A 19,996-nucleotide genomic window follows, 5' to 3' on the forward strand; every position below is an offset into this window, starting at 1 on the left:
TCTAGTGGAGCCCCTAATGAGCCTGCACACTTCTGCCCCTGGACTAGTTCAGTGCTGAGGGTTCTCTAGGTCACAGCACGAAGGAAAATGATCTGACCCAGCCTGCCCACGAGGTGTGTCTCTCAGGAGCTGTGCTGGGGGTCTGGGGAGCAGCTGCTGGGAGTTCTGTTCAAACATGGAAGCAGTTGGAAGATGGAGCCTTGCAGCATCCTTGAGCTATTCTTTCCTGTGAGTTCCTTTCCATAACAACTTGAATTTATTTTCCATATTAATGCTTAGACCTTCCAAAATACTCCTATGCTCCTGACTTCATGCTTTTGTAACATCTAATTGCACAGACTCTGTGGAAAGTTATTTCCATTACCTTGCCTTCAGTCTATTCTTGTGCAACAGCCCATTGCTGAACGTCAGACTCTGCCAGAGCTCTGCTCTGTGCTTAACCCCTGCAACAGTTCTCCCTGCCTTGCTGTCTCCTGCCTCTATCAGAGCCTCTCAACTAGTTCTGAGAGGGTTTGTGGTTATTTGTGCTCTGATGAGTAACCCTGAAGTGTCTAAAAGGAGGTGGGACGCTGTGAGCCTGAGAGCACAAGGTTGTGCTTGTTTACCAGCTTAATACATGCACTACAGGGAGTGGGAAAAGAGAAAATCTGACTTGTACCTGTTTAAAGTGATGTGCATACAGTGAAGGACTCACAGCCACAAGACTGCAGATGCCAAAGGTTGAATATTCTGAGAAATAAGACAAGCTCTCATAAGAGAAACTGAGTGTCTTCAATTAAGAAGGCATCAGCTCTGACTGAGGAGATCCTTAAGTCCAAATGGCTGCAGAATTAAGTACCACAACAAAGACCCTTTTAAACTTATATTCCTCCCTGCCATTCTCTTTTCTGTTACTGAAGACAGACTATGACTGTATAAAGACTTTTGGTCTGACACAGTGCGCCTCCAAAGCCAGCACAAACACATTTGTAAGAACTGCACTCGGGTTCAGAGCTTGTGTGTGTCCTGCAATCTGACACAGGACTGCAGGACAAGAGGGGCTCCTCACTTTTGTATTCCCCCTGTCACTGCAGTGGCAGAAGGGGACACGATGCCCTGTGGTGCCTTAACTGCTCCTGCCCACCCCTTGCTGTTCCCTGACCCATGGACAAGGAGGTTCAGGTTCCTGAGCTGACTCCCTGAAGGGCCTTGGTGGTTTGGGCACATCCCTGCACACCATTTAGCAGCCATGGCTGGCCCACCACCAGCTGTTCTGTGTCCTCACTGAGTTATGGTGGCTTCAGGTAATATCTGCTGCCTCCCAGGGTGTCGCTGCTCCAGCAGCACCCAGCCTGTGCTCCCCATGCCAGGAGTGGCTCCTCTCCTGCAATTGTCCCCTCCCCTGGTTCACAGGTCCTCTCACTGCCTTGGTCCCCCCAAACTTTGCCTTCCTCTGCACAAGCCTGTTTGTTCCTGTGCTCAGATCTGGCATCTCAGCCTGGGACGCTCCTCCAAGAGGCAGCTTGGTGTGACAGTGGGTTCATTTCTGCTCCTGGCCTGCACAGAGCCAGCACCAGAGGGAGGGGTCCAGGGCCAGGCCAGGTTTGCTTCCCAAGGAACATTTCACTCCCAAAAGGGGCTCTGTGAGGTGGAGGGGGAGAAGCAGCTCATAGGATAGATGTCAATAAAGGTGTTTGGAAAATGAGCCAGTGGAAATTCATTCTTGAATTCATAGCAATGGTGCCAGCTTATTTCCCTCCTTGCTGTGACTCAGCTGCTGTTCCCTCAGACTTCTCTGCCCTGTCCTCTGAGAGTCTGGGGAATCCCTGTGCATGCTTGGCTGAGTTTGTTGCCTCTGGGGTTCTGCAGAAAATACCTTGCTCCATTCATGCCCCTGCCGTGTCAACACTGCAGCCGCTCACAGTGTACACCAACTTTGGTTTGGGGGGCTCAGCTGAGCTTCAGGAGAGGCTGCAATTATCAACATCCTCTCATCTGGAAATGGATTTTAGCATTCCTGTCCTCAGCAGCTGGTAGGACACCCCATCATCCCAACACGTGGGGCCCCCAGGTAATCTCCTCATCCTTTTGCAGTATTTTCTGTGTCCCTCTAGGTGAGCTCTGCTCACAGGGGAGCACCTCTGCACCATGAGTGTCTGCCAGCTCTCACCTCTGCCTCGTGTGCCTCACTGAGCAGGAAGAAGGAGAGCAAAAAAAGCTCTGGGAAGGTTTTGGAACCCTTGGGAGCAGGGGCATGGGGGGGCTGGTGCTGGCAGCTGGCACAGAGCTGCTCAGCAGAGCCAGACAAGTGCAGGGATCCCTCAGGGACAGCCAGGCTCAGCAGCTCCCCACTATTCCAGCAGCTCAGGGGCCATCAGGGCTGCAGGAGGGGAGCTGTGGCCATCCACACACAGCTGGGATGGGAGAGCAGCTCAGGGATGCTGCAGGGAGTCCAAGTTTTCTACAGAAGGAGTGATAAAGTTCTGGAATGGCTGCCGAGGAGGTGGTGCAGTCCCCATCCCTGGGTGTGTGTAACAAAGCCTGGATGTGGCACTGGGTGCCAGGGTTTAGCTGAGGTGCTGGGGCTGGGGTGGACTCGATGGTCTTGAAGGTCTCTTCCAACCTGGTGATTCTGGGAATTCTGTGAAAGTCCTGGGAGTGGTGCTGGAGCTGGGAGCTGCTGGATACCAGACCTTGGGGACAAACTGAGGGATCTGGCCACTGCTGGGCTGGCAGAGAGGGAGGAGAGGCTTCTTTGAAGCACACAAGTTCTTTTAGCAAGGAGGCACCTGCTTTTTAGGTCAGTGAGCCTCAGCAGGGCTGAAAGAGCTTCCCCCTGGCCAAAGCTCTTCATTCTGGCATTTCAGCTCCCACAGTGGATGCTGGGCAGGGCAGCCTGACATGGCCAGCTCAGCTCTGGTAGCAAAGCCCAGCTGGGCAGAGTTTGCAGGTATCTTTGCAAAGCTTGCTTTTCCTTGGGATAGAAAAAGGGAGAACAAGGGGAGGCATGAAATTTCTGGTCATATCCCCTTCAAAAGCTCCCGTTGTCCTGTCCCAGCCTTTGTTTTTAAAAAAAATGAATCCCAGGGTCATGTTGAACACTTTCCAAAGTGCAGTGCAACCTGCAGGGAGTTTCTGGTGAGGAGTGGTACTTCCCTACTGCCAGCCTCACCTCTCCTCCCCCAGCAGGCACCAGATGAAGCAGGAGCTTGCACAGGGTGGCCTGGCACATGTGTGCCCCTTCCAGAGTGGGTCCTGCCTTCTATCCCAGGGCAGGGTGAGCTGGGAGCTCCCCACAAAGCTCTGCCATGCTTGTCCCAGCTGTGTTGGCCATGGCCAGACTCTGGCCCTGCCTGAGCATCCTGTGGTCCCCCACAAAGACCAGTGGGATCCATCATTTGGGAGCATTTTTGTTGCTGCTGGAGCCGCCCTGGTGCAGGGTGGAGAGGGTCTTGGCTGCCAGTTTAGAGACAAGGGAAAAGTCAGATTTTCCTGCATCTCTCTCCTTTAGAGACAAGGGGAAAGTGAGATTTTCCTGCACCTCTCGTTTGCTCCTCCAGCAGCCCCATGGAGAACTCTGCTTACTGTGTGTGTGTGCAGAGGGAAAACCCCTCACTTACCCTGGCAGGCAGCAGGAGATCCAGCTCTGCTGTCCCACCATGGCACCTCAGTGGTGAAGTGGAAGGAAGAGCTGGAGGGGTGTGTGGGCTCCAGGTGTGTCTAATTCAGAGTTCTTCACTGAATCTGGTAAATTTGCCAACTGCTGTCAGCTGGTGATTCTGGGAAACCCAGCTTGTGTCATATCCGTGGCATCAGCAGGCCTGTGAGTGTCATGGATTAGTGGGAGGTTTGGGAAAGCCTCATATTAGCCCAGTGACAGATAAAACCCCACAACAAAGGCCACGTCATCTAAGGCTTGGAGGAAAATCAGGCTCATTGCTTCTGATTCCTGAACCTGTGAACCCCTGCATGCCTTGGCTCCATCTGGCCATTCTGCAGAGCAATGTCACCCTTGGCCATTACTGCACATGCTCTGGAAGGAGGGCTGTGATTAAGGTCCCAGCAGCTCTGGAGCCTGGCCAGGGATGTTAGGGTGGCACATGGGTACTCCTGGCCAGGAAATGGGGGGTGAAGGGGAAGGCAAGCTCACTGCTTCCTCTCCTGCCAGTGCTGCCTCCAGCCCCAGCTGTGCCTGCCCTGTCCCTCTTCCCCATGGCTTGGTTCTGTCTGTGGGAATGCATAAAATCAGAGGGTTTTGGGAAGGCTGGGAAAGGCAGGCCTCAGAGACAGCAGAACTGTGATTAGAGCTAAGCAGTAGCCATAAAATAAGTTAGCAGGAAAATTATGTGAAAAGTAGAAGTGTAAGGACAAATGGAACAACAGTCTGTGTATTAACTCTTGTCTAGAATAACTCCCTAAGCTACAGAAAGGTATATCTAGTGAGATATTAGGAAGTTCTAAGCTTAATAATGGAGCTCTGTGCATTGTGTTTTAAGGTTTACAAACAGGTGTTGTATTCAAAATAAGCAAGCATTGTTTTAACCAAAGGTACGTGTGCTTGTAGTGGTTGGATAGAACTACTGTCAATGGGCTTTTGCTTTGTGTGATTGGTCAAAAAACTTATAAAGTGAGTTGTAACATTAAGTTTTTGGTCTACTTCCTGGGATGTGAGCTGCTGGCACCTTCCCAATGTTATAACCATGTAATGAGACTGATGCTGGAAAATAAAACAGCTCAAGACATGTTCCTAGCAGTCCCATCCTGTTTGTGATTTGTACACAGCCCCTGGCCCAGCTGTGCCTGCCCTGTCCCTCTTCCCCATGGCTTGGTTCTGTCAGTGCCCCTTGTCCCTGCAGGGAGGGCTGGCCACTGTGGGGTGGACACCTGCCCTGCTCTTCCTTCTGCCCAGAAATCCTGCCTGCTGCTCAGCAATGTGATGAGAGCAGCAGAACAAGAAGTGGAGCACAGGAATCAGCAGAGAGAGAGGCTGAGGGAAATCTGAGGCCCTGCAGGAACCATGGTTATGAAGTGCTCACCTCCACGATGCTGCCCAGAGAAATCTGCTGTGCCAAGGAGCCCAGGAAGGCTGGAGAACAGAGCTCAGCCCTGGGCTGGGCTGGCTGCTCTTCCCCAGGAAGGTTTCTGCACCTGAAGAACATCCTCTAGCTGATGGCTAGGGCGTAGGCTTTTCTGTCAGCACCCCTCTGAACTTGTTCCATCAGTCCTGGGAACACGGAGGATGTGTTTTAGAAGGTGCATTGTTCACTTTGTGAGCAGCTTGCCCTTTTTGTCTCCTGGACATCAGTGCCACCTCTTGCCTGCTGCTGCTTGAAGGCTGGCAGGAGCCTGCAGTGACAGCAGGGTGGCCTGGTTAGGGGTGAGGTGTTGCAGGGCTCTGTCAGGGATTAGGGAAATGCAGGTCAGTGAAGGAGCTTGCCAAGATGTGTGGGTGGAGTTCTCAAAGCGGGGGGGATGGAAAGGATGCCTGTGTAGCCAAGTGTCCCACAGGCAGGGATGAGTCTGTTACCAACAGGAGTAAGAGGATTCAAGAATTTGGGTGCTCTGCTCCTCTGTGCTCTCACTGCAGTGCAGCCCCAAGCACCCTGGGAGGGATTCTGGGGACAACATCTTCCTTTGCAGGGTCCTGACCAAAACAAAAATATTTGTGCCTCTGAGAGATGGACTGTGAGGCTTCTGAGGCAGGACTTTACAGTCCTTTAAAAAGCAGAGCAAAACAGCTCCTTGGCCAGAAAGCTGTCACTGTGTCTTTGTTCTTTTCAAGACAGCACAGAAAGCGGCAGATATAGCTCTGTATCTGGTGTGCTCCGCAGATTTACACCGTGACCTTTCGGATGCACATGTGGGTCTGGATTTCTGAATCATAGTTAGATACCCAAAAGCTGGCATTATCCATGATGTGGGATTATTTGAGCTTGTTTTCAGAGGTGTTAATCAAACCTGGCTCTGAATGAAGTCTGTGGGAGAAGACAGGCAGGCAGATGCCTCAGTGCTCAGCCCAGATGTTGGTGCATGAACAAGCTCCTCACCAGCTCCTTGCACAGAGCTGGGATTTGCAGAGCAGAAAAGCTCATGCTGCAAATTCATGTGGTCAAGGGGATTCCTGTGGCACTGCAGGGACTGCTTGAGAAGAGACAATGTGATCCCACCTGTTCTAGATCATTTGCAAAAATGCTTTTTATTTAATGACTTGGGGAAAAATCTCTGACTTCTGTAAGGTCACTGTCAACTTGTGCCCTAATCAATCAATAGATTTTAATGCCATCTGGTTTACCCCAAAAATCTTGTCTCCCAACCTATTTAAGACCTGTTGTGAGAATGTTTCCTGAGAATGTTTCCTGTCATTGGTGTGTACAAGACTCCTTCCTGTACTGCTTGTTTACCTGAGAAGATGAAGCTGTTCTATTGTGTGGCACCACACTGTGCCTTGCACAGACTGATCCAAGGCCTCTGGATGTGCCCTGGGTGTGCCCAGCAATGGGTTTGGTTTCTGAACAGCTACAGCCACCAACAGCTCCTGCTCCCTTCTATAAAATTCTTGTGTTGGCAACAGTTTTAAGTGTCAGCTTTTCTCTGTTGGACTGGAGGACAGCAGGAGGTTTGTATGGCATTGTGGTAGCTGGGGGTGGTTGGGAATCACAAAATTATTTAGGGTGGAAAAGATGTCTAAGATTGAGTTCTACCTGTGACTGAACCCTGCTTTGTCAGCCAGACCATGGCCTTGAGTTCCACATCCAATTGTTCCTTGGACACCTCCAGGAGTGGCGACTGCACTCCATTCCAATGTTTAACAACCCTTTCCACGAAGAACTTCCTCCTGATGTGCAAATTTATGGGAAATTTTTCAGGGAGCTGCCCCTTTACCAGTGGATCATGCTCCACTGATGACAGATTTTCCCCCCATATGTCCCTTCCTGAGAACCACCATGAACTCCCAGCTCAGCTCCCATAAGGAGGCAAGGCTCAGGGCTTGTCACGGCTGGCCTGGCCCAACCTTCAAACCTTGGCCTCGAGGTGAGGCTCTCCCTGTGCCCTTTGGAACAGCCTCAGCTTCTGCTGAAACTAAACTGGCTTTTACCAACCAACAAGCAGTGCCTGGACATGGGTGGATTTTATTTACGTCACCTTTGTGTGAGGGAAGTGGGGAACAGCCCTGGAAGTCTTTGCTGGGTAGCCACTGTTGGCTCAAATTTATTCCTCATAAATTTGAGCACCCTTTGGTGCTCCCATAGCCTGAACTGCTGCTGGTGGTACGGACAGGCTCTCAGCAGGCTGGGACAACAGGAGTGGGATGCAGTTTTTCTTGATTGGAAACAAATGGCAAGGACAGCAGAAACAGGGGACGAAATGTGTAATGGTGTTTCGTGCCCTGTAAAGCAGGGTGTTTCGTGCCCTTGGGCTTGCTCCCGTTTTCACAGAACAAATCACAGAACACAACCCTCCAAAAAAAAGAGAAAGAGAAAAAACCAACCAAAAATTTTAAAACCCCCAAAAAACAAACCTAAAAAAACTGCCAAAAGAAAACACCAAAAAAACACCACCAACAAAAAACAACCAAAAAGAAAAGAAAACACAAAAAAGCCTCAAAAAAAAACCCTTACAGAAAAGTGTTGGAGGTGTGGACCCACACATTAAGGTGCCAAGGAATAGGAACTGGGGGAGGTGTTGGCAGTGGTTGGTGAGGGGCTGGAGCTGCAGTGGCCCCAGGCTGACGTGTGCCATTTCTCCACCAGGATTACACCATCACCATGTACTTCCAGCAGAGCTGGCGGGACAAACGCCTGGCCTACAACGACCTTCCTCTCAACCTGACCCTGGACAACCGGGTGGCTGACCAGCTGTGGCTGCCTGACACCTACTTCCTGAACGACAAGAAGTCCTTTCTGCACGGGGTGACGGTGAAGAACCGCATGATCCGCCTCCATCCTGACGGGACCGTCCTCTACGGCCTCAGGTGAGTCCAAGGCTTTGCTTTAATGGTTCCTGTCAAAAACCACACCTCGTTTGAACTTCTCTCGTCTCTAAAAATATTCTGGCAAGGCAAGGACCCAAAAGATGCTCAAGTGCTACGCGGTTTTGTTTGGCTGTTTCTTTCAGGCCTCTAACGTTTCCTGTGCTGCTATAGATGGATGTTGGAGAGGGGAATAGTCTGCTCTGGGCGTTTCAGGTCACTGTCATTCATGTTGCATAACACTTCCATTCGAAACACTAATTTTCAGTTGCTTATAATTTTCTGCAAGTTTGGGCTATGGAGATGAGCCTTTGTTACTGTGGTATCCAAGACGAAATTTCTGCAGCCTTTTAGTCAAGCCACTTCAGTCATTTCTTGTGTTCAAGATAGGTTTGTGTAAGGCTAAGGAAAATATCTGTTTACTAGAACAATTCTGAGGATGGAGGCTTGAAAATTGATATCTGGTAGGAGAATGGTCCTCAGTGAGGAGATTTTTTTGTGGTGTCTGGAACAAATTGACATAGGCAAGTCCAAGGCCTTTGAAATTGCTGTGCATGTGCAAAGTGCAGGGAGAAAAGGTTGGTCTTACTCTGTTATCTGGGTATGTGAAGGGGCCAGGGTAGGTAATAAAGTTGAATGGAGAGTCAGAGGGTGAAAAGCTGCAAATTTGCAGCTGCAGGATGCTGTAGCTGAAAATCCAGGAAGCAATTTTTCCAACCCTGTATTTGTTTGCCTTATTCTCAGTATATTTTTCTTTTGTTTGGGTTTTTATTGTTGTTGTTGGGTTTGTTTGGTGAGGGTTCTTTATTTTTGTTTTTTTTTTTTTTTTCTTTTCAATTACCAAATTCACAGCTGGCTCTTTTGACCTGCCTCCACAAATATTTATGATAGCATCTCTGGGCTTTTATTCCCAGAGATGGAGGGAAGGGGAAGGAAAGGGGGGAGGAAAGAGGGAGGAAAGACCATTCCCCTTCAGAGAGGGTACACCCACCCTTCCCATTTACAGTCTCAGCTCTTGTACTTTGTGGCAAAGTGTGACTTTAGGATTATTTCACACCTCTCTGAGTGGCAGGGCTGTTTTGGGGAGGGTAGGGCTGGGTGTAGGCATGGCACAGCAGGAGGCTGCCCAGAACATCATCCTGCCAGAGGTGCCCTGTGCTCTGCCTGCAGCACAGCCCAGGGAAGCCACAGCAGCAGCAGCACTGCTGGTGCTGAGGGACACCCTGGGGTCCCTGGGGTCATGTCAGGGCTGGTTTTGCCTTTCAATTAATGGAAGCCTTCTGCTCCAGGCCCAGAGATGGCAAAAGGTGCAAGAAACCAGCTCTGTGACCCTGTCCCTGCTGTGCCTCTCCCTTCCAGGACAGGTACACCCATCTCTCTCCATTGCAGTGATGTTGTTGGGCTGAACCTGTCAGAGAGCCCTGAGCTGCCTTTGCTGACCCACCAGAGAGACTGCAGCAGTGCCACAGCTGCCTCCCCCAGACTTCCTCATTGTATCCCACCAGGAGAAGGGCAGGCAGGCAGATGTTTTGACTTGGAAGCAGGTAGGAGTACAAATTCAGGAAGGAGGGGGCAAAGAGTGCTGCTGAGCTCAGGCTGCTCTTTGCTGCTGATCAGCCCACCTGAGCACAGAGCTGCCTCCCCCAGGCTGGTGGGCAATCTCTGCACACACCTGCACAGCACAAGTACAAGTGCTGGTGTATTTTTATCAGCTGCTATTTAGCTTGAAGAACGAGCAGTGTGAACCCAGCAGCATGGGGGATAGGCAGGGCAGGTCCTTGGAGGGTTTGCACTCAAGCTGGGCCACTGTGCCAGCTCCTCATGCACTGTCCCTTCCCTTCTCCTCCCATTCCAGCTCCCTGGAATGACCTGTGCAAATGGGAGAGAAGAGGAAAATTGCACCCAGGCCAAATGAAAGAAAATGACAGCTGTTTGCCCGCTATTTCCAGGGCCTCAGTAAGAGCTGCCTGTGTTGGTTTAACTTTTGGCTGGTTTTCCTGGAAGCTGCTCCCTTGCCCCTGGAGAAAATGACAATGGCAAAAGTGAAGCTCTGAGCAATGGCAGCTGCTGCTCCCCAGCAGTACCGCAGGTCAGGATGGCTTGCTGAAAGCACTGGGGTTATAAACCAGCTGCCCTGATTGCTTGAAGCCCCTCTAGCTTTGCTCACAGTGCTAGGAAAAGGATTTCTTTAGGTCTGCTTTCTGTACTGACTCCTGGACCTCCATTCTTGCTGAAAACACAAGTACTAGGTCCAGTTTTTTCCAGGTGCAAATAACAGTGATCCTACTCAAAAATACACAGCAAGTGTAAGCAAGCAAAAAAACCGTCCGTGAATATTCACCTGAGCTCCCCTCCTCGCTGTAAATGTGCAGCCAGGCTTGCCCTGCCAACAGGAAGAGAGGTGCAGGTGCACCCTGTGCTCTGGAGCCTGTTCTTGTCCTGCATTTTGTGGAGGAATTTATGAAATGGAGTCGCCCTGATGGCAGAGGGCCAAAGGAGGCCATACCTGTTTCTTTTCCTTTGTTTGCCAGCTCCCCTGGAGCGAGATCCCACATCTCCTGCTCCTCTCCCTTCTCGCCAGCCGCTTCCCCCTCCTCTGAGCTGATCCTGTAGCAAAGTGACTCAATCATGCTATTTGTGGCACAACAGTCATTTTTTTCCAGCAGGCTCTGATGTCAGAGCGCAGGGAAGGATGACATCCTGGCAGGCCCTTGCCTTCAGCAAGTGTTCCAGGGACCAGCAGGACCAGGTTCAATCCCTGCACCAGACCCCAGGGTCCAAGTCAAGGCACACCCAAGTCATGAGGAGTTCCTGACTACTGTGAGAACAAGAGCAGGCTCCAGATTACTTGTTTGCACGAGTAAATGAAGCCCTGTAATCCATTGTGAGAGCTGGGTGTCAGAAAAGCACATTCCTCTTGGTTTTGGTGGAATTAGCAAATTAATGGTTGAAGGAAGTGCAATCCAGCTCCATCTCAGGGAAGCGTTCCATACAAAAGCTTACTCCAAAATTAATTCCCACCGGGCTCACATTAATAGCTGGTTGCCAGGTCTCCAACAAAAGGAATGAATAAACAGCAGCAGCGAGGCTGGGATGCAGGACTGGTGTTTCCTACCCCCTTCCCCAAGCAGTTACCAGATGGCACAAACCCCAGAAGGCCAAACAGAGCCAGCCCAGAGGGCAGTCCCAGCTCTGCAGGCACCGTGGGATGGGAGGGTGCAGGAGGTGTTACCTGGCCCCTGAACACCTCGCTGGAGTGAGAAGTGCCTGTGGAGCACAGGAGGGATGCTCACCCAGGGCGTGAAACAGGGGAGTGCTAAAATGATGTGGAAATCCTGCAACAGAACGGGAGGCTTGAAGGTGCTACCCACAAAGACAAAGCTGCTGGGTGGTGGATAAAACAGTGAAGAAAATCTGGATAGCACTGGCTGAATTTCATATATTTTTCCACCTAATGGCTTTTTAAAATTTATTTTTTGGTCAGAAATTGCATCGGTTCCATCAAATTTTGAACAAAAAATTAGAGAGACATTTTTTCATTTAAGAAAAACCATGCCAGCGCATGTTGATGTTTCACTTAGGTCAATATTTCTCTCACTCTTACAAGCTGCTTTACAACCACCATTGATGTTTGAGTAACAGAATTGCCAAGGCTTTCTCTGGACCTCCAGACACTGTCTGGAGCCCTGCCCCAATATTCAATAAGCTTTACATTATCACACATTCTGGCTATATATTGGTCTGGTATTTTTATTTCCTTGCCCAGACCGTGCAGCATCCATTTGGTAGTGAAACAAGTCGACACTTGTCAAGTGCTGATGTCACCAGCATTTTGCTGTCTGTTTTCAGAGAGCTAAAAATAGCAACCACTGTAACAATGCTGAAATTCTCGTGTGGTAATTGGGGAATCATATTTGAAACCAGCTTTAAAGCATCCTTCAGGGAAATCTTGAAGTCGTTTGGTGTCATTCTAATTAGAGGCAGAACTGGATTTTTGGCAAAGCAGGTGATTTGAGGAGGCCAGGTTGCCTGCCTGGGCTGGTGGGGAATCTGGGATGTTGGGAAGCAGGCAGGGAGCAGCGTGGACAATGCCTGGCTGGCGAGGAGCCCAGGCAGTGTAAACTGAGCAACTGGAAAACTGCAGAGGAATTTGGTGGTGGAGGCTAAATCCTGTGCGGAGGGAAGGAGGGATCTCCTCCTGCGAAGGTGGGGGTGGTGCTGGGGAACGTGTGCATGTGTGAGGTGGGGGTTTTTATTCCTGGCCCTGGTGATGTAACGAGGTGTGCTTGAGGGATGAGTCAGTTCAGGAGCACGCAGAGGTGCCAAGGCACTGTGGGGTGCCGAGCCCAAGAAATGCTCTCCTGGGGAGGCAGAACCCTCTCATCAGTGAAAAAAATCCCTTAAAGCAAGAGGGAGAGAATTGCCATGCTTCAAACACCTCAAAATGTTTTAAGCTGAGAGATGCTGGGTGTATCTGTTCTGGCAGCACCTCATTTCTGCCCTCCATGGTGACTTCTCACCAGTCAGCTGCTCCTGGGGCCACCAGCCCTCTCACTGCTGACCCACGTAGGGACCAGACCTCACTGCTGGGCAGGACAGCAGCCAGGACATCCCTTCTGGCCCACCTGGCATTGTGGAGCAGAGCAGGGTGATGTCAGACATCCCCCCAGCCTTGGGGACACTGTCACACTGTCACAGTCCCCCATGCCACCCCAGAGCCTGCCCTGCCTGCTCCCCATGGCTGGGGCTCCTCCTGGGGGCTTCTCTACAGCCCCCATGCCCAACCTGGCCCTTGATCAGGATCCAGCCCTGGCAGTGTTGCATTCCCCACGTCCCAGCCTGGGGTTATTTAGCTCTCCAGCCAGTAGAAAGGTTTCTTTTGCTCCTGTCTCACTTGGAGCTGCTCTCTGCAGCCATATCCTTGTTTTCTCCATGGGTATTCGTTGCTTTTCTTCAAGAATCTGGCCTGATGGGTTAAGACAGGAGTTTTTAACACTGAGGAGCTTTTCTCTGTGCTGAGACCACTGAGCAATTTTCTTCTCCCATCTCACAGGTCAGCAGGGAAGAAATCCACTATTTTTGCTTCCCTTTCCCTCCCTGAGAGAGTTTTCTCTGGAAATGTGAGAGATGATTCAGGCTCTACCCTGCCTCTGGGAGCTCTGCCTGCTCCCTCTGCAGGTTAGGCAAAGGCAACAGAAATCTCCCCTGTGGCAGCCGGGGTGCAAAAAGTTGGACTCATATCCATCCATCCATCCATCCATCCATCCATCCATCCATCCATCCCATCCATCCATCCATCCATCCATCCATCCATCCCATCCAATCCATCCATCAATTCCATCCATCCTTCCATCCATCCATCCATCCATCCATCCATCCATCCATCCATCCCATCCATCCATCATCCATCCATCCATCCATCCATCCATCCATCCATCCATCATCCATCCATCCATCCATCCATCCATCCATCCATCCATCATCCATCCATCCATCATCCATCCATCCATCCATCCATCCATCCATCCATCCATCCTTCCATCCATCCATCCATCCACCCACCCATCCATCTATCCACCATTCATCCCTCCCTCCCTCCATCCATCCCCTTGGAGCTGGTCCTGGAGCCTTGTCCTGCTCTCACCCCCAAGCCCTGCCTTGGGCCAGCTCCTTAGCACAAAGATGTGGAGGTTGGAGAAGAGTTCCTTAGGTGGGTGAGGTGAAATCAGGGTTTAATGAAGAGCTCAGCTCCAGCTGAGGTTAAGGATAGATCCTCTCCTGCATTTTTGTCTCCTAGGGTTGGGATGATGGATTTAACAGGAAACACTTGAAGAAAGTTTTAATAACATGAAATTTCTCAATAATCTTAGAAGCCATGGAAGAAATTGGAGCTTAATAAAGCAGGACAAAGCAGCAAAGCCAAAGCTGTTCCTCCATCCTTACCATCCTTGCACCTTTGCAAGAACAAAGGCAAGCACCATCCTGGCTGGAACTGCTGCCTGTGCTACATCTCCTCTGAGTCTGAGTTGTTTATTAGCAGAAACAGAGGTCAGGCAGCATCCACTGTCTCCTGAGGCAGCTGGTGTGCCCTGAGCCCCCAGCTCACCCTGGCAGCATCTCTTCATCTTCCTGCATATCCTGTCCCAGCCACCACTCTTAAGCCTGTCCCTGGGCTTTGCTTGTTCTTTGCCACCTCCCATAGGTTTAAGTTTTGCTGTTTTATTAATGCAACTTGTGCCAGCCTGATGCTCTTGAAAGGAGATACCTCTGCTAAGTGCAAACCACTGACCTCTGAAACAACTGTAGGAAAAGAACCTTTTCAAAGGTGTTCCACCACTCTCTTGTCCCCCAGTTCAGCTGGCAGCTGGCCAAATGCACGGTGCATCTGGGATGGAATAAAGGGGCAGAAAAACAAAACCTTGCAGTCAAGGCAGCTCAGCTTTGCACTCTGCCAGGGTGGAAAAATGGTTGGTAAGAGGAGTGGTACCCTGAGCACTGGTTTAGCAAAGCTTCCTTTTCCTCTCCCATCTGAGTGCAGTGCACACTGTGGTTTATCAAAGGATGCCTATGCAAGCACAGATGCTTTTGGAAACAGAGTGACCTTAGCAGGACTGTGCCAAGGCTTGTGGAATCAGTTTTAGGCAAACAGACATGAGGGGAAAATATTCCATATCCTTGCCTTGCTCTTGGTTCAATCATGACCTCCAGGAGTCTGCAAAGATCAGGCATTGTTAAAAGAATGGCAAAATTCACCACGGGTTTATAAATCCCTCCAGGCCCTTGGAAGTTTGTGCTTACTGCCAGGCAGAAGGTGACATTTGCCAGCATGTTTTTTATGACTGACTTTGAGAATGTACAGGATAAGAACTCGGTTTTGGTTTTATTCCCATGTTTAGCAAAACAGTAATTTTGCCTCTCTTTCTACTCTTAGTCACCAGAATTCCCGTAGGAGTCTAACTTGCCCCATGGGGCGAGCCTGAATAAGTCCTGCAGAACCTGAGCTTCCATCCCTTCTCCTTATTGCTGCAAACTGCTGTGAGCTTTGGGAGCCTGCATCCCGAGGGGATGCGAGCATCTTTAGATTCTCGGGAGATCTGAAATCCAGAAAGTTGTAACCAGCAACTTAAATGTTTGTCTTTGGCTGTGAGAGTGTTTGTGTTAGTGCCTGCACCATGGCACTTCATCCATAATGGGGAAATAGGGTGAGGTGTTTGCTGGCTGTGTCTACCCTGGAATTAGAAGGGCAGTGGTGGGGGGATTTGTGCTGTTCCCCTCCTGTTCTCAGCCATACCGAGTTTTAGTCAGCGTCCTTTCCAAGCTGTGTCAGGGAATATTCCTGGACACTGAACATCAGTGTCCTCCACAGTCATTTGTTTCCTGGCTTTGCTCTGTGTCCAAAACAGTCCCTTGGGCATCCCCAGTCAGAGCCCAGCAGAGGCTGGTGACCATTCCCAACAGGCTTTCTGCATGCAGCCAGACCCTTTTCTGTGAGGAAGAAATTGAAATGTAGACCAAGACTGTTCCATGCCAGTTGACACTGGCCTCAGAAACCAATGCCAGGCATTTTAAATTTGCTGGGATAGATAAGTCATGATGCAGAAGTTTATTTTGTGAGGATGAGGTTTAAGGGGAAAGCCCTCCACTCACTTCAGCAATGCCTCAAAGGTAATGGTCTTCTCCTGTTTCCTACTCAATCCTCCTTAGAAAGCCTGGACTTGCTCCTTTTTCAATCAGGCCACATTTTTGGGAAGTAATCCTTTACCCCTCACACTTGTGGCTGGTGAGCTTGGCTCTCCCAACACTCTGGAGAGGATGCAGAGGGTGAATGGGTGGCCAAGGGTTTTCAGAGTCTGCAGCAGAGGGAGATGTGGCTGGGGCAGGAGATGATGAATGGGCAGCTCCCCTGAAGGTGCCCAGCACCAGGGTAAGGAGGAAGTGGAAAGGAGACCCTGGACTGCAGCAGGGTTTAATGGCAGCTTGGAGCTCTAGGCTGCTCTATGCCTGTGCACTTATATAATCATTCTAGATAAGACAGAAGAAGCCATTAATAAATAAACAGTGATGAGGAGGATCAGAGGGGGAATGAAATGGCTGGTGGTGTTCATGTCAGAGAACTGAAATATTTGTGGAGCACTGATGGTTTGCAGCAGCCTGAGTGCTCCCTTTTGAGCTGCAGCTGTGGTGGGGCCATGCTCTGCTGCTGCCAGGCTCGGTGCAGAGCAGCAGTCAAGGTTGCAGCACCCTCCCCATGCCAGCATCTGCTCTGGCCATACGAGCTCCAAGAGGGCAGAGCTTTCCTCATTGTAACAATCGAACACCCAGACTAGCCCTGTGTGACTTAGAGCTCCATGAATGTTCTTCTAGAGGTGCTCTCTACCTCTCCTGGGGATGACGGCGCTCTCCAGGGTGAGGTATCCATGTTGCTTTGCCTCCTGCTTGATCCACTTGATGCTGGCAGAGAAGGGGATCTCTATCATCCTGCCTGAGCTGCTCAACATCTCATCCATGTCCCTTTTTTCCTTTTTTCTTCTTTTCATTTTTTTGTGAGATGCACAGCGCTTTCTCCACAGCAGTCTCCCCCCAGATGACCCGTGTTTGCCTGCCAGCTGTGCATTGGAGTAGCAGGGCAGTCAGGCCTTGGCTACTCGGATGGCACAACTGCCTACAGACCTCAGGAGAAACAATTAGGGGCAAGGACAAAAATGGCGCTTTTTTTTGTGAGCTTTAAAGGTTGTGAGGGGCTGACCCCGAGGCCTGTGGGGTGGGCAGGGTGGGGAGGGGAGCTGGAGGGTGCTGTGGTGGTGGCCGGGCTCGGTGTGGAAGGCGCTGATGCTTCGCTGAGCGCGCGGCGCGGGAGCCGCTCCCTCCACGGGCAGTGTCTCCGTGAATCGCCGTCAAAGCAGATGAAATTTCACACCACACAAATTTCTGAATTTAAAAGGGGAGGGAGGTGGGTAGAGAAGCAGGAGAGGAGGAGGGGGAGGGAGAAGATGCGGGCTGGCCGGGCGCCAGCGCCTCATGCTAGCGCCACGGGGAAGGTGGCATCCTTCCCTGGTGTTCCCTCTGGTCCCCGCGCTCCCTGCTCCCTTTCACTGTGCTCACGTCTTCTGGAGGCAGCGTGCTCTGTCTAGAGCTGTTTACAGGATGGTGGTTTGTTCCCTGTCTCCTCATCTCCCTGCTCACTGAGTGAGTATCCGCTCCTCTGCTTTCCCTCTTTTAACCTCTCGTTCTCCTCCGGCTCCTCCTCTCCAGGCTGCTTTACCCCATGTGTCCCCTGATCATCCTCCTCTCTTCCCTTACCCTGCTGCTCTGTCCTGTGCTCTCTGCTCTCCTCTCTGTCATCTCCACTCCTGCCTTCCCTAGCTATGCTCATGCCATCATCTCTCCTCATTTCTCCACCTCTTACTTCCCTTCCACCTTGATGTTCTCTTAAGCCTGTTGAGACAGGAGCTCCTGAGTGTCAACCCCCCCTCCACCCCCCTGTCCTGTCCTCCCCATGCAGTCTCCCACGTGCCAAGCACACCCATCTCTTCACACAACAGCTCAGAGTGTACCAAGGTAATACATGTATATCCATGAAAGAATGAGGCAAAGGTTGGTGCTGTGGCCTTCTGGACCAGAGGTGGCATGTGCTGTGACACCAAAAGGTCACTGGGGTGACTGAGATTTGCTCATGCTCCCCTTTGACTGCGAGAGGTGCATGAAGCCTCTCATCCCTCCATGAGTCCCACCTGCCCTGGGTACACAGCCACCAAAGGAGCTGGAGAAAGCTCTCCTTGGCCCCTCTGGGAGCAGGTGAAAGTTGACTCTTCAGGCAGGGTCTATCAAAGAGGAGTTGGTGTCCAGGATAGTTTGTAAGGTCTGAAGTCTAAAGAATCAGCACCTCCATCTCTCTGGGATACACCACTTGCTCTACCCCAAGCTGGGTTGGTTTATCAGGGTTTAGGAAGCCCAGAGGCAGGACCTGAGATGGATCTGGCACCCCAGACCTGCTGCCTCTCGAATCTCGTTCCACCCAGGCCCCCACGCTCGGTGGTCCTGTGGTGCTGGTGTCCCCAGGCTGGGCAGGCACTGCAGATGAAACGCTCTGCATGAGCAGGTGGCTGCAGCCTGGCACAGCTGTGGATGGCTGTGCCACCTCTGCTCAAAAACCACAGCAAAGCCTGACACGGCTCCAATTTTACCTGCCCAAGCAGCTTTATAAGGGCAGATCACCCAGAGTTTGGGATCTGCATCTAACTGGGGTATCTCTAGAGGATGCTGAGCCACACAGTGTGGATATACCTGTCCTTTAATAGCAAAGAAAGAAATTATCTGGCTTTTTGAGGACAAATATCCTCTTAATCTTGTTTTTCTCCTTTCTGTCCTACCTGTCCCTTCCTTTTGAATCAACAGGGCTAAATTCTGCCCTGATGTAAATCTCTGCTGATACAAATTGGTGTGATCTTGCAAAAATCATTGGCGTGGCTGCGGATTTATCCCAGCTGCCAGTGTGAGCAGGGTTTGGTGCATGGAGTGTGGTAGCCATCTCTCACTGTGTCACGCTCTGCATTTCCAACCAGCACTGCAGGTGATAAGCAAATCCTGGCGAGAGGGTCCCTGTGTGAGCAGAGCAGCCTGCATGTCCTTTCTGCAGCCAAGCCAGCCAGCCAGGCTGCGATTTTGGGATGGACACTGTGCAAAGGTTTTAGCCCGCGGGGCTCCACAAATGGGGTGGAAAATTTTCATTTAATACATTTTTTTTGCATCTCACACTTTAGGGAAAACAGGGAAGCGCATTTGTGGCCACGATTTCCCAGGGGTGCAGCATAATCCAGGGAGTGGATGCTGTGTGCAGCACAGGGGGATGACTCATCCCACTCCTTGGTCCCTGCGCCCGGCCACCGTGGACTCTGCGCCTCCACCTTGGGCTTTCCTGCCAAGGTTGCAGCTCCCCTTTTAGTTTGCCCCCACCACCACAATGCCCAGTTACCCCAGCACAGCAGCAGGATTAGCATGGGACAGGCATTGTGCTCCCAGCTTCCCTCCTAAAGCTGCCCAGCTGGGAGGATGTGAAAGCAATCCATGCAAGGGCAAGGCTGCAGTGGTAATTTTTTAAGTGGTTCCTGTCCTGATGTCCTTCTCCCCCCTCAGAGCTTTCTCCTCCACCCCAAATGCATTACAGATGAAAGGGTTAAGAGCTCGCCCGGGCCCCCTGCTCGGAGAGAGGGCAGTTGCAGTGTTGTATCTAGACCCAGTGAGGATATATATAAATTCCCTTCGTCTCTTCGGATCTATTTATAGCACGGCAGGCAGTGGCAAAGGCTCTCCTCAAGGCTTCATCTCCTACAAACAGACTTCACAGACAGCAGAGAAGATAAATTTAGCACACGAGATTTCTTAAAGAGCCAGCAGCTCTGCGGGGCTGCCAGCCTGCCCTGCCACAGCCCCTGCCCCGATACCCCCACTGGGGCAGCCCTCTTCCACCTTCTCCTACCCTCCCTTCTTCCCCCCTCCTCCCCATTTCCAATTTTATGTCCAGCTTCACCCATATTCTCCCCCTTTCTGGTCTCTTTTTCTGCCATTGATGTTTTTTGCTTTTTCTTCTTTTTTTTTTTTTTTCCCTTCTCTTTCACTGGTTCGCCATCTCATCCTCCCTGCTTTCTTGTTTTTCTTTTTTTCCCCTCTCTTTTCTCTCTCCCAGGCCACAGGGCTCAGAAGATAAAGCTTTCTAGTTAACAGTTCACTGGTTATGCCTACATAGTAAAAAATGTGTAGCTTGATTAATGCCTTCCAGATGGTTAATTGAAAAAATAGGGGGAGAATGCAGCAATCTCTCCCCCCTCTCTGCACACATCCATCGCACGGGAAGACTGCATCAAAGGGTGAGGGGAGCAATAGATCTGAGGAACAGGGGCAGCCTGTTAACTCCAGGGCGCTGTTGCCATGCTGGGGAGTTAACTCCATCCCTGCCTCATGCCCTCATCGGTGCCACCCCAAAATCCCCCATCCCAGAGATGTGCAGTATTCCTTCCTGTGCAGCACACACAGACCCTGCTGGCATCCTCA

At 51.0% G+C, this 19,996-nt stretch overlaps 1 protein-coding gene across 2 annotated transcripts in view; it reads left to right on the forward strand.

Annotated features, from left to right (window-relative positions):
- Positions 1 to 19,996, forward strand: part of LOC135304579 (gamma-aminobutyric acid receptor subunit beta-4) — an 84,810-nt gene that overhangs the window by 43,548 nt on the left and 21,266 nt on the right. For both annotated transcript variants that reach the window (XM_064427146.1, XM_064427147.1), the window contains exon 4: positions 7,731 to 7,951. In XM_064427146.1, coding sequence (XP_064283216.1) covers positions 7,731 to 7,951 — 221 coding nt within the window. The remainder of the gene's footprint in view (positions 1 to 7,730; positions 7,952 to 19,996) is intronic.

This window comes from Passer domesticus, chromosome 7 (assembly GCF_036417665.1).
Source record: "Passer domesticus isolate bPasDom1 chromosome 7, bPasDom1.hap1, whole genome shotgun sequence".
NCBI lineage: Eukaryota > Metazoa > Chordata > Aves > Passeriformes > Passeridae > Passer > Passer domesticus.